The 13,108-nt window shown below is 40.4% G+C and overlaps 2 protein-coding genes across 19 annotated transcripts; one reads left to right on the top strand and one right to left on the bottom strand.

Annotated features, from left to right (window-relative positions):
* The first annotated feature begins 1,491 nt into the window (after positions 1–1,491).
* LOC103702615 (uncharacterized) lies at positions 1,492–9,541 on the top strand. Of its 18 annotated transcripts, none has more exons than XR_015974980.2 (5): positions 1,492–1,646; positions 5,710–6,620; positions 6,969–7,043; positions 8,660–8,861; positions 8,951–9,459. XR_015974980.2 is itself a non-coding variant. In XM_088715023.2 (4 exons), the coding sequence occupies exons 2-4, from the start codon at positions 5,727–5,729 to the stop codon at positions 8,774–8,776; spliced, it is 1,086 nt and encodes a 361-aa protein (XP_088571149.2). In that variant the 5' UTR covers positions 1,496–1,646; positions 5,710–5,726; the 3' UTR covers positions 8,777–9,541. The 18 variants fall into 18 exon arrangements, 10 of the variants coding, with proteins under 10 accessions (XP_088571149.2, XP_017697201.3, XP_088571150.2 ...); XR_603338.6 differs by having other exon boundaries at positions 5,638–6,620; XR_016399094.1 differs by having other exon boundaries at positions 1,506–1,646; positions 5,638–6,620; positions 8,660–8,856; positions 8,951–9,541.
* Positions 9,542–10,245: 704 nt separating this feature from the next.
* On the bottom strand, positions 10,246–12,542 carry LOC103702614 (NAC domain-containing protein 48-like). Its single transcript, XM_008785107.5, has 3 exons — positions 12,277–12,542; positions 11,901–12,175; positions 10,246–10,923 (listed from the first exon to the last, which is right to left on the bottom strand). Exons 1-3 carry the CDS (start codon positions 12,473–12,475, stop codon positions 10,501–10,503), a joined length of 897 nt encoding a protein of 298 aa, XP_008783329.3. The 5' UTR covers positions 12,476–12,542; the 3' UTR covers positions 10,246–10,500.
* Between the last annotated feature and the right edge of the window lie 566 nt (positions 12,543–13,108).

The following is a 13,108-nucleotide window of genomic DNA, read 5'->3' as shown; positions in this document are numbered from 1 at the left end:
ATCTGATCTGTTGAACTTTAAGAAAAGGTGTATCATTGCTTGTCTTGATGCACTGTGGAGGCTTGCACTAACATTACAAGCCATGGGAGAAGGGTTATTGTCACTATGATTGTATCTTAACATTGTTCTACAAGTATTAATTCTCTAACCAATTCTATTGTAGTTTCCTATGCAACAAAAGAATGATGTCAATAGTATTTACAAATTTTATAGGATATTTATTGGACCATGCTTGTGTGACAAGTTTTTCATAACAAAAAAAATGTCCATCCTCCTTAACTCATGGATTATCACAAAGTTTCTTCACAAAATGATTAGAAAGTCAGCCAGTCGCTCACAAGATCAACATGTTTTAGCATAATTACAAAAATTTTCATAGCAGAGATTTACTAAACTATCAGGTGGTTCCAATGAAAGCTCATTTGGAAGTACCAAATAGCGTAGGTAAAGTCTTCAAAAGACGATATCGACTTGGGTTCAAGTCTCTCATCTAGATCCGGGATGAAGCTTTTTCAGGAAGAGTGCAAAATGAATATGAAAGGTCCTCTATTGAGCTGATGATTCGCAGCTATTTCTACGAAGACAACGTGCAAATATATAACATAATATATATCTCTCGGTTGCTGATAAGCAAAGGACTTAAAGAATTTATAAGATACTAAACATAATTGATCATGCATAGCGTAACTTCTGAATTTTACTTGCTTGGCATGTTAAAAGAGTATTGAGATCATGTCGTGCTACAACTTAGCTCCCTAAAAACACTTTCAATTGAGAATGTACCTCAATTGCAATTTTAAAAGGGCACGTCCTCTTAACTCTAAATACACGATAGAGTGATTTCGCATTGATGGATGCCATACGGTACATATATTTTGCTAATCAAGTCTATTATGGTAAGGTGCAAATACACTGATTTTCTGAAATCACACAATGTTGCGTTAGTCAAAACACTTAATTATTCATTAAGCCTAAATTTTACTCTTAAAAGCACTAGATTCTCGTCTATAGGTGCACGGCGGCCTAACTTGGCTTTGCTAACTACCACCATGATATTTAGACATCACTGTTCATATTGGTACATTAGAAAGTGCAACTTCATGCCAAGTACATCATGTCTCATATACCTATTAAGCCCCTCTAGTTGGATATCTTTCATTGTCCCATGACCTTTGGTTCCAACACCAAACATATTGTTTCATTGAAAAGATAGTCCATCCTAATCTACCACAATTCCACTTTCCTAAGTCAACATTACAAAAAAAGAAAATAAAACCATTAATAAAGCAATGCCACCTTAAACTTCGAATCTACCATCTACCTTACTTTTGAATATCTTCAATTAATATTCTATTTCTTTTGTTGGATTGGAAGTTAGGTATAGCAGCATTCATAGATAGGTAGGAGGGCAATCCCCACGCACGCATAGAAATGGCTATGCATACGTCCGTACGGCAGCCTTTTTTTAAGGCTAACTACGCGGCACTCACCGGCCGCCTTTTTCCACGGTGCGCCGTGTCACTCCCAACAAGCCAAATAGATTCTCTACTTCCTCTGCGCCCTTTTTCTTCCTTTCTCGAGCGGCATTGATTGCGATCGAGTTCGGGCTGGAGATTCTTTTGGTCCGTTTGCAGAGTCTCCGAAGGGTGAGTTCACTTCCTCTTCCTTCGAATTGCCTTCAACATGTGTGAGGTAGATCGCTGAAATGTTCTTGTTCTCCGTTAAGCCGTGAATTTGGTATGCATTGGAACCCTAGAGAAGGACTTGATAATTTTGCTTTGACGTGTCGTTTTAGATTTTCTCCGATGCGTCCAGCAGAGCAAATCAGGGTTCTTCTCGAGGTTTTGTTTCTCGAACCGTTGTTTGTTGTGATTTAGTTATGTGATCCGTGGAACCTCAGAAATGTGTTTGAGTTATAGTTCCAAATCCGCAGAAGGAAGAAAGTATCCACTGATTTATGGATAATTTGAGTGGTTTTTTATTTACTGGGCTTTGAATTATAATCCCGCATAATCTTGGGGAGTTCTTGAAGTGCTTTCAGAATGGATTTTGAGAGGGAATCGGTAAATCTACAATTCATTGACCTAATTTTTGATAATTATAGGATTGCCTTTGATCAAGGCCCACTGTAATTTAGGGTGATTTTATTGGGTATCAACAGAAATAAATTGTGAAGGATGGAAGTGCCAACCTGCCGTCCTCTACGGTGGGTTTCTACTCTCATACCTCTTGGTAGCTATGCTGGTATCCACAAAAAACATGGGGTTCTTCCTGTATTGGTATGTGAAAGATACTTCGTTGTTTGGCGTCTGTGAAGCATGAAGGGTCTCTGTTGATTCTGAGTTCTCTATATGTACATTTCTGACAATATCAAGGAATGAGGGCTGTTTCTCGGGGGATGCCGGTGTATATTTGGTGCCAAGCCGGGGTGGGTAGGAACATGAAAGGAGAGGATTTTATATGCATGCAAGGTTTTGTTCATGCGGGATGAATGAAAAGTTGCTACCATGATTAGATTAGTTTTGTGGTGAAGGTACTATACAAGCCTTTTTTCTCTTCGTTACAACTTACTAAGATATGGGAGAAATATGACAAAATATTTGAAACGAAAGGACATGCACAATTTTCCAGATGAGTTTTTGAATGGCAAGGAACAACAATTCTTTTCTCATTTGTAGTGCTTGGATCGATTGATAAGGAAATGGAAAAAAACCTCGTGTATGCCAAGAACGGTAATACCCATTTGCAGAAAAACCTAGAAGTTAGTTGCATTTTTCTTTTTTCTGCAGGGAAAGCATTGGAAGGGGAAAAAAATGAAAGTTTTGAAAAAAAAAATTTGACTGTATCGCCATGCTTTGGAGAGCAAAAGGTTTCTTTATTTTAGCAGGGAAATCGAGGTTTTGTATGAGGAGTGGTTCAGATGTTAGCAGATAATTTGGTGGATGGAGAAAAAAAAAATGAAAAAGGCATACAGCGATGCTTTGGAAAAGCTGAAGTTCCTTTCTTCCTGCTGTTTATGGGAGCATATGAAAATTGCAACATTTTAGCCTCTACATAAAGCAGATTTCATGTTCATGTATTTTACTTGCAAGAAAACTGATTGAAAGATTCAATTTTCTAAGGGGAAAAATTGCAGGCCTTTTTCCTAGGAAAGAAAGATACCTTGATGAAAGACTACTAAATTATTTTCAGTATCTTTGGCCTCTCCTTTTAAATAAGGGACCATAAATAAGCTACAAAAATCAAACTCTTAATCACAAAAAGAGATTGCATACAGTAGGGGGAAGGTAGTGCATGCACAAGCAATTACGTGCTCTACCAATTTTTTTGGAAATGATTATTATTGCATAGTCACCCCATTAAAGATGATAGAAACATGTCCATATGAGATGCTTCTAACTCCTACAGTAAGGGTAAAATCATCCATGGACCAGTGCTTGAAGTGGATAGAAGAGCAAGCCATAATAAAGCATGTTTGTTGTCATCATTAGTTACATTCTTTAAAATAATATTGGGAGGCAGTGCAGCTTATTTTCCTTTTGAACAAGCAACAACAATAGGAAGTGCTTTATTCTCAAGGGAGCTTTCATTAGAATTAAGTTTAACCATACCAGATTTTGTCAAAAACCTTAAATTCATTTGTTGAATAGATGAAATCAATAACAAGTTTTTTTATTAAAAAAGAATCTAAAGTCTTTTATCAAAATCATCAAACTAAGCATAGCAACTCAGACCGTCTCTCTAGAAGGGGATGCTCAGTAAGGTTTGTTTTTGTTCATGTCTAGCTTTATAGCTGGGTTTCGTAACTCTATGGGTGCTGAGAAGGCTTTCAATGTTGTTCAATTGTTTTTTTGTTCGTAAATAATATCCAAAAGACCTGACGCTAATTACATATTTATTTTGACAGATTATTAGGGGGTAATGTAATTTGTAATGGCTCATACTATGACTAGTTGTACTAAAGTTCTGCATTCTATACTGTGTTTCGCAATTAGTAATGTTAAAGCAGGATATTTGGAGCTAGCTGGACTATAAATTATACTATTGTTTTTCAATGCATTGCACAGCCACACCACAAGCAAGACCCTACCAACTAGTCAGTTCCTTTCTATGTTGGTGCATGTAAATGATGGAATATATTCCATGCATTTTTTTTATTATTTTTTTTTTTTGTATAAGTTGCTGTAAAAAAGGTTGGCCTTGGATCTTTATGCTTGGCAATAGTTTATTTTTTTTACTCCTAATGGTTTCAGGCATTTGGTATGTTTAATCATAATTTAAAAGCTGACTCCATTTCAACACTATTGTATACTTTTGGCACAGATCACTTAGGGAAAGCCATTGGATGTGTTATATGCTCCACAACAATTCATGTCAATTGATATGGCTTTATACTATATTGAGGGATACCTATTCCTTGTCTAGTTTTGTCAGATTTGTAGACCTCTTGCTTAACTTGCTTGTGATATGAATACTTGCCTTTTGGCCAGCTCCCATTGCACAAGTTCCAAGGATAACTAGCTTGTGGTTTTTATGTCCTCCTATGGTATATGGGCTCTTTGAAAAAACATAAGTGGATCAGCCAGAAGCACCTATTTTGATACTGAGGGTGTATCTAGTACAGTTTGGTTCACCTATGTATGGGGAGTTTACTATCCATTTTGAAACTGACACTATGAACTATGGTTGTACTCTCTTTCATTTTTCCCCCTGTTTTTGATTGGACTTGGGCCTCTGCAATCTCTTGTCAAGAGGAATGGGAGAAAGCACTCATACTTTCTTTCGGTATTTTACTGTCAAGGTGCTCATACTGACTTTGCACATCCAGTTCTCCAACTTGTCTTTCTGATAATTCCTACTAAAAATCTTAAAAAAGTTTGTTGATAATGTGGTTTTCTTAGAATTAGTATATTGTGGGATCAGAAATGTTCCTTTTATACTTGTCCATCAAAAGGGCTTTGGGTAATTGATATAATCTTGAGATACATACTACATCATTTGGTGCCAAAGTCTATTTGAGATTGATCAGTTTATCTGTTTGAAGTGAGATTTAGTATTTCTCCGTCGCTGTTTCCAGTAGCGACCAGATCCAGATATAATGTTTGCATATTGGAGTGTTAAAACAGTTGACCTCCCACCCTCCCTGTCTTTCTATGTTTGTGTCTCTGAAATAATTAAATTATAAAGCATGGTAAGGATTTATTTTTATCAGCTATATTCCTGAGAAATATTGTTATGATAAATGCTGTTTCTGGAAGATCCAGTGTTTTAATTTTTTTCCTTTTTTGTTCGTCAGTCTTCTTAAATTTGCAAAATTTTTGAGGAAATGTAAGATGACATTTTTTTGTAATTTTGTAATTATAGTTCTGAACAATTGTGGTCGAACATGATATTGGTTTCTGGTGCAGTTTTCAGTTTCTGTACTGGGCTGTCAGTCATCAATATCATTCAACCTTTTAAAGTCACTGGCATGCCTGACTTGTCTTGGTTACTGAAGCATGGATAATCTTAAATGTTCAAGTTAGCAAAAAAAACTTGTCTCAAATTGTCATAAAGGCTGTGCGGTTGCCTCCTTTTCGTGCAATGTAGGAATACTACTAGCTTGTTATACTGTTTCAACCATAAGTTTTCTGTCAGGTGGGCCACTTGCTTAGGAGTAAGCTCAGAAGATTCTGTTGACCTTAGAGGAGTCTTTAATTTATCCAACAGGCCTCAAAGAAGAACATATGCAGTTTCATGCTGGTGGAGTGAATGATACAAATTCATGCACTTCCATGAGTGGTCAGAAGTTATATACGTCACATACATCAAGATGTAGCACAGATACATCACGGGCATCAAATTGTAGCACAGATAGGGATGCAGGTCTCTTGCTTTGTCGGGTGTGCCATAGTGCAGAATCAGACAGAAGGGGGGATGCTGCCTTAGGTTTCTTGGACATTATCCCCCCATCACAAGAAATTTTAGAAATCAACAAAAATGAAGATGAGGTTCCCAAGAGAATTGCTGAAAAGGATGAAGATTCCAAGAATTGCGGAAGGGTTCCTGGATTTATAGAGTTCATAAGCCCTGAAGGGGAGATATTTGTTTGTAGCACTGATGTAGAATCAGGCTCATATCATCACCAAGACATGCTAATTGAACTAGGATGTTCCTGCAAAAATGATCTTGCTCTTGCACACTATGCCTGTGCATTGAAGTGGTTTATAAGCCATGGATCCACTACATGTGAGATATGTGGAAATGTTGCTAAAAATGTAAGGCCTGCAGATTTCAGAAAGATCATGGCTTCCTTGAAGGATTATGAAGCATTAAGGGAGAGGACAGCTACGGGGGAGCTTACACATGTACCTACTGAGACAGCTTCAGATGTAGATCCTGATGCTATTGCTGCTATCCGAAGACAAAGACTAAGCGAGATATCATTGTGGTTCAATCCTCAAAGTCATGCCATAACAGTTTCACAAGAAATTGTAGAAGAGTTGCCTGATAACCCAACAGAAAATGTGGTACCTGATAATCCAACAACTAAATGGGCTATCGAGTTTACAGGAATTTTAGTTGCTACTGGCCTTCTTACAGTTACCCTTGCATGGTTAATTGCTCCTCATGTTGGAAAGGTATGCGTTTGATTGGTGCCAATTTAAAAGTTTCAACTGATAATGGTGGCTGGAATTTCTGTTTGAATTGTCACAATTTTCATGGGAATGATTGCATATCACTGTTCAACTTGCAGTAGCCATTCAAAATCATTCCACGTATTCCAATTATTCATATCATATTAACTTTCTCCTTTCCATATGACCTATGTATAGTCATATATATAGGCATAATCTGTATACATCTAATAATTTTGTGGCATGGACGGTTAATTGGTATAACTTTTCAGTAACCATTAATCAAATACAATTGTTTGCTTTACTAATACATTTTGCTGCTTCACATACAAAGTTTTCACCAACCTGCAGAAAACTGCAAAAAATGGTCTTCACATTCTTCTTGGAGGTATATGCGCCTTGACAGTTGTGATCTTCCTTCGGTTTGTAAGTAAATCCTTCGTTTTATATTCTTGAATGTCTAATCCTTTTTTTGTTAAATGAAGATTTTGACTTTTGATTTATGTTTTCTTTTGGCCCAACATTTCTTATATGATTTCTTTGCTTGTAATCTACAGTTCATTTTATATCTTAAAATTGGTTTGCATTAAGAGAACAAAGCGTCACTGAGAACTTTTACAGTGGATAAAGATAAGCTATTTTGGAATCTTATGACCGATCCTGTATCAAGTTTGTGCTATATGAATCTGTAGCTCATCAGGCAAACTTGTGGATATGTATTTGTGCTTCTTTCTTAAGGAGAGAACTTCCTATTCCTGTGCTAGATCTTTTGGGAAAAATTTGCTCTTTCAAAAACAACTAATAATGTAACCAACAAAGGGAAAAAAAGGTTCCTCGGGCAAGAAATTTCATGGTGGCTCACTTCAATGGCATGCTTAGAGGGGAATAAAGCCATATTAGTTTGTACAGAATTTATATAGAGTAATACAGAATTTTTCCATCATGACAGTGTGAGCATATTATAGGATGTACATCCTGCTTCAGTTAATTTGGTGATTCCAGGAAGCCAAGAACTAGAACAGGAGTTGGAACAAGAAGGGAGTGGCATGATATATGGGGTTACAATTTGCAGTTGCCTCATTAATGTGAGCAAAAGCAGAACCCAGTTTGGGTCTGAAAACAGGCTCTATTACCAAAGTCATGTATTATTGTCTTTAAGTGCTAGACCAAGTTTCTTGAGTTAATGTTGTCTACCCTCAGTATTTTATCTATCATTGTTCCAGCAAAACTTTGCCCAGGATATTGGATTGCTCCGTGTGACTTGCCTAGTTCATCAACTGGACATTGGAGGAAATGCAAGTGGGAAGCATAGTGGCAAGGAGCATGTGGAGTCAAAGCTCAGGATTGGTAAAGGAATAGGAAGCGGATCTTGGCTGGGGAAGGGGTTGAGATTGGCAATATCAAAACCTTGCTTTTGTCGACATTGGTTGATAATATTATATGGCTTACAGTTAAATCTACTGTGCTAGCAACATTTGGAAGCCAGTGGTGACTTGGGCAAGGTTTTAATATGTATCTAGTGGTGGACAAGGTGATGACAAAAGATGAATATTGGTGCCAGCTTGTGCCCTGAGAGAATTATGGAAGAAAGCCTGGTCAAAATCAGGGCATGGCAGGATGAAACACGGGTCATTGTTTTCCGACACCCAGTAACATGACTAACTCTAACCAGTTGGCACCCCAAATGTTATTTTACTTTCCAATTTTTGGCTTCTCTTGCTATATCTGTTGAATCTAATGCTTGGAAGCACAAGGTTGTATAGTTAATTGGAGATGCAGGCACTGGTCATTAATCCAGTAACAAGGGACTCCAATGATGCTTTGTCAACCCGTGAATAAACATATTATTTCTCTTAAATATCATTCTATTTATGATGCTAGTGTGGAAAAGTAGTAGAATATATGAGACTTTTCATTTGTTCGATAGCTATATTCTTTCGTGGCTGCTAGTATCTTTTTATTACATTCCATTGGTTAGATGAGGTTGTTTGCTCCTCTTATATAGTAGATAAAAGATTATGCAAGTCTCTTTTTAATGACAGGTTGTACTATCAAGAATCAAGTATGGACCAGCGCGCTATTGGGCAATCTTGTTCATATTCTGGTTTCTTGTTTTTGGAGTTTGGGCTTCTCGTACCCATCATGCCCGCTCCACATGATCTGTTCCCCGTCCTTGTCGCTGCTATCATGTTTACAGCAAGAAATATCAAGCAATAAAACAGTGTTGGCTGCTTCTGTCGTAATGTTTGTTGCTTTTGCCATGGTTTTCCCCCATTTTATGTTTGTTGCAAAGACCATGTTCATTCATATAGCTTTTGCTATTTTTGTTTCAGAAATAATCAGAGATACTTCTCGAAGCAGGACATGATTAAATTTTGACTCCTGCCACGATCTATGCGGCAATGAAGCATAGTGAGCAGAAAGCGCAAAGCATAGTGATGAGGCTGGTGCTTGGAATTCTTTATGTGGTGGATGGTAGGTTAACGGGTAAATGTGCAGATTTATTAGTAGGATTTTGCTGTAATTAGTGAGCCATTGTGTTGGAGCATAATGTTGGATAAGGGTCTCTGATGCTTGAGATAGAATGGTGTACCAGGCTTGTTTCAATGCAAGATAGGGAAGCCAGTGGCAATCCTATTCGAACTGTTGAACTTTAGGGATGGCCCTGATTTTGTTGCTCTCAACAACTCTGGAGAAGCATGTGGCATTCACAGGATTCCATGCACGTCTCGGTTCTTCATATAAATAATTAGAGAAAGCAATATTCTGTGACCCTATATCCGATTGTTAAAAGGAGAGTGAATGTGGTTGTGCAATTTATAAATGTCTTCGTTTAGAGCACTAGTGCTTGTGTCATCATGCATTCTAATATGGAGTGGATTCCTATGATTTATAAATTTGTAATGTCATTGTTTTGTTCCATATTTCGGGTGTACGTCTCATTGTCACTGGAGCCTAGATGTGACGTAGGGCTATTAAAATATAGACCAATCATTTGAGGTCATTCTCGAGAAGCAGGATGACTAGTTAGCAAAAAGATTAATTTTTGTTCAACTTGCACGGATGTGAGGTATTATAATCCTAACTGCACCAAAATCTAATAAGACGAGTGCTCATAGATCTTGACATTTCCAAGGGAACTCGAGCTGCATTTTAAGAATTCTTCTTATTTTATTTCTTTACTTGCATAAAACATTCATTCGGTTTGATGCATTATAAAACAAAGGAGGAGAATTTGGTAGTGTTGCAAGTTGGGACTGAGAATAAAAAAATAGAATAAAAAAATTAAGTATATTAAAATAGTTTTGATTAGAGTTTTTTTTTTTTTTTTTTGTTTGCTATAACGATTGCTCATCTTATTCTAGTATAGGTGCAAGCAGCAGCATCAAAAATAAGAACTTGACAAAACGAGAAGTCTCTTAGTGTATCCAAAAATTCTCTTCAAAATGCTGTGCAGTATAAAAGGCGACGCAATATGTGGTTCTGTACGTCTTTTTATTTTTCTATTGTAATATTTAACTTTTAGCTAAAAATAATTTTATCTATCAAATATATATATATATAAATCAATGATGTTTTTTTTTTTCTCGGATTAGCTTATGATAGCTTTGAATTAAATAGAAAATAATTAAACAGGAAATGGAATTTATTTAACCCGCCCATTACACTAACTAACAATTATGTACACAGACTTCCTTAAACGTAGGACTACACGGACCCACGACTCGGAGCCACGCGGTCTCATCGCCGCCACATCATCGCCATCTGATCACCGTCCAACACCATCCGATTCCATGGCGGCTCGCCTGAGTCACCCCGAGTCAATACATACTCCATCACTACGGCGTACATTAGCAGTGCGTACTCCCTGTCACGTGCCGGTTCAGAAGGGCTTGCCCAGGTACATGAGGATGTCCTGGAACGGGTCTCTGAAACCCGGTTCAAGCGAGACCGGTTCGAGCTGGGGAAAGAACTCGACCCCGCCGGCCGAGGCAGTAGCACCCTCGTTGGTAACCGGAACCTCGAGGGCCTTCTCCCGCTGGCTCCACGCCGCTCGGGGCTGGCTCTGGACCTCCCTCTCCCACGCGACCTCCGGCGACAGCACGTGCTCCGAGCAGCTCGAGTCCGTGCGCAGCCTCGGCATCGACTCCGCCGGGTCAAAGTACCCCAGCTCCGACACGTGCTGGGCGAACACCGGCTTCCGCTCCGGCTCCGGCTCCGGCAGCCCAGCCATCCTCGAACCGGCCGCCTTCTGGTCCCCGCCGCCTTTCTTGTTGTAGATCCGGCACAGAACCCAATCGTCCAGCTGCGAGCGACACGTGTCACTCAAATCGTTAGTAAAAAAAAATTACATTAATTAACTAGTGTTGTGATTTAAAAGAAAATAATCTTTGTTTGGAGTCGTATTCTTGGATTTTATGACTACAAAAAGAAAGCAGACGGAATCTAATGCTTCCACACCGAAAAAAGATTACCGGCAAGTTGCGTCCAGGTCGTGGCCCAGTTGAGCGCAACCTAGGGTCGTACATTGCTTAATCCGGCCAAGCTTCCATTTAAATTGCGACACGTATGCATAAGACAAAGTCTGCGCTATGAGTCCTTATCACAAGCCGTACCCTACCTGATTAGGTGGTGGACCCTTATAGTGACATCAACCGAGCACTAGCAACTTATCTTCTCCACACGCCGCTCATGGCGTCACTTTTATTTCGGCTACGTGTCGAGTTCTGGTTCAAGGACGTTGTTCATCGATTCTGGACGAACCTTGTTCTACTTTACGTGATTCCAAGATCCTTCCTAGATTCTACGACTAAGGTATGTGCAAGAATTTTACCGGCTGCACATCACGGGATTCGCCGATTATTTACCACTGTGATAAATCATGCATAACCCGGTAGATATTTCGGGTCTCCCAAAAATCTGCGATGTACTCGTGTTGCACCGAGATTCGCCGTATTTGTATCAAACTCCATATCGATATGATACAAAATTTTTTTAGCATATAAAAAATCGGTTCATCATCCATAATATAAAAGATATTTTGGGCCTCCCAAAAGTCTGCCATGTACTCATGTTGCACTGACATTCGCCGTATTAGTATCAGACATCATATCGATATCATGCTAGCATAATATTGATACGATATGATACAGAGTTTTTTTTTTATATACTGAAAATCGGTACATCATTCATATTGATACCGAACTGGTACAATACGTATGGTATTATCCGGCATGATACATGTTTAGTTAGTTCCTACAGACCTGAGTTATACGTACGTACCCGGAGGCTGTTGCTTTTGCGGGCAGAGCGGTCGACGTCGGCGAGCCGGTACTCGTGCATGATCCAGTTGGTCTTCTCCCCTTTGGGCGCCTTCCCCGTGTAGAAAACCAATGCCTTCTTTATCGCCACCGGCTTGGGCGTCCCGATCGGCTTGTCTGCCCCGGTCGCTTTCCAGTACCCCGACCCGGCCGCCCGGTTCGGCCTCGACCCGTTCGGATACTTCCTCTCCCTCGGCGAGAAGAAATACCACTCCTTCTCCCCATACGAAGCCAGCCCTATAAATATATAAAGAGGAACGAATACATATATATCAGCTACTGATTTTAAGGACCGTATGATTCGGATCAGAGGGTTGAGATCGGTGTATTTATTATACCAGGAAGCTGCCAGGGGTCGAACTTATAGAGGTCGATATCGGCGATGATGGGCACGGCGAGGGGCAGGGCGGCGCATTTCCGGCAGAGGTAGTGCATCACGAGCTCCTCGTCCGTCGGATGGAAGCGGAACCCTGGTGGCAGCCGCAGATCTCCGCCGCTCATCTCTCCCTCTCTTTCGCTCCTCGCCGCCTGATTCATGCTCCCTTTTCCCCTCTTTATCGGGAGGGATGGAGCTTGAAACCTGGAAAACAAGAGAGGCGTTGGATTTATAGAAGGAGGGGAGGGGAGCGGGGGTGGATGAAGGCGCGGGTGGAGTGTGGGGGCTTCGAGAAGGACACGCGGGGGAGTCGGCCGGGCTGGATCACGGACATTGGACCGGGACACGTGGCGAGAATCTGGCGAGGGGAGGAACAAGTGGCGGGAATTGCGGCGCGGGCGATTCTGTCATGGCTTACGTCACCTTTTTGGACGGAAGCGCACGTTGGCTGGCCGACATGGCACGAGCGGCTTGCCGACGTGGCACGAGCTGCCTGCCGACGGGCGCGCGTCCGCGCTAGCGACAGCCCGCGGGCTCACGTGGACGGGGGCGGCGGGGACCGGTGGAGAACGGCGGTGGGTCGGTAGCTTGTCGACACATGGCGCTTCGAGGAAAGAGAGGTGGGGCGGATAAGGGAGGGTTCGGAGCGCACGTTTTAAATATAAAAATAATATTTGCTCGGGTTTTGCTTTTGAGACGTGACGTCGGAGTGGATAGACGTCGCGAACACTTGCCGGAAGTGGGGATGGCGGATGGACCGGATGGTGCAAGATGTCGGGAGTCAGCATGACTTC

The sequence above is a fragment of the Phoenix dactylifera genome, chromosome 2 (assembly GCF_051530095.1).
Source record: "Phoenix dactylifera cultivar Ajwa chromosome 2, Ajwa_hap1_PhDact_Kaust_v1.1, whole genome shotgun sequence".
In the NCBI taxonomy this organism is placed as follows: domain Eukaryota; kingdom Viridiplantae; phylum Streptophyta; class Magnoliopsida; order Arecales; family Arecaceae; genus Phoenix; species Phoenix dactylifera.
The sequence above is the reverse complement of the archived record's forward strand: the minus strand, read 5'-3'. Positions and strand labels throughout refer to the sequence as shown.

Bases quoted from the DNA above. Each gene is read 5' to 3' on its own strand.
- LOC103702615 (XM_008785108.6), top strand. From the start codon at position 5,727: ATGCAGTTTCATGCTGGTGGAGTGAATGATACAAATTCATGCACTTCC. The intron at 6,621-6,968 runs GTATGCGTTTGA...ACCAACCTGCAG, and splicing joins TTGCTCCTCATGTTGGAAAG to AAAACTGCAAAAAATGGTCT. The intron at 7,044-7,840 runs GTAAGTAAATCC...TCATTGTTCCAG, and splicing joins TTGTGATCTTCCTTCGGTTT to CAAAACTTTGCCCAGGATAT.
- LOC103702614 (XM_008785107.5), bottom strand. From the start codon at position 12,475: ATGAATCAGGCGGCGAGGAGCGAAAGAGAGGGAGAGATGAGCGGCGGA. The intron at 12,176-12,276 runs GTATAATAAATA...ATATATTTATAG, and splicing joins CGACCCCTGGCAGCTTCCTG to GGCTGGCTTCGTATGGGGAG. The intron at 10,924-11,900 runs GTACGTACGTAT...TGTCGCTCGCAG, and splicing joins GCAAAAGCAACAGCCTCCGG to CTGGACGATTGGGTTCTGTG.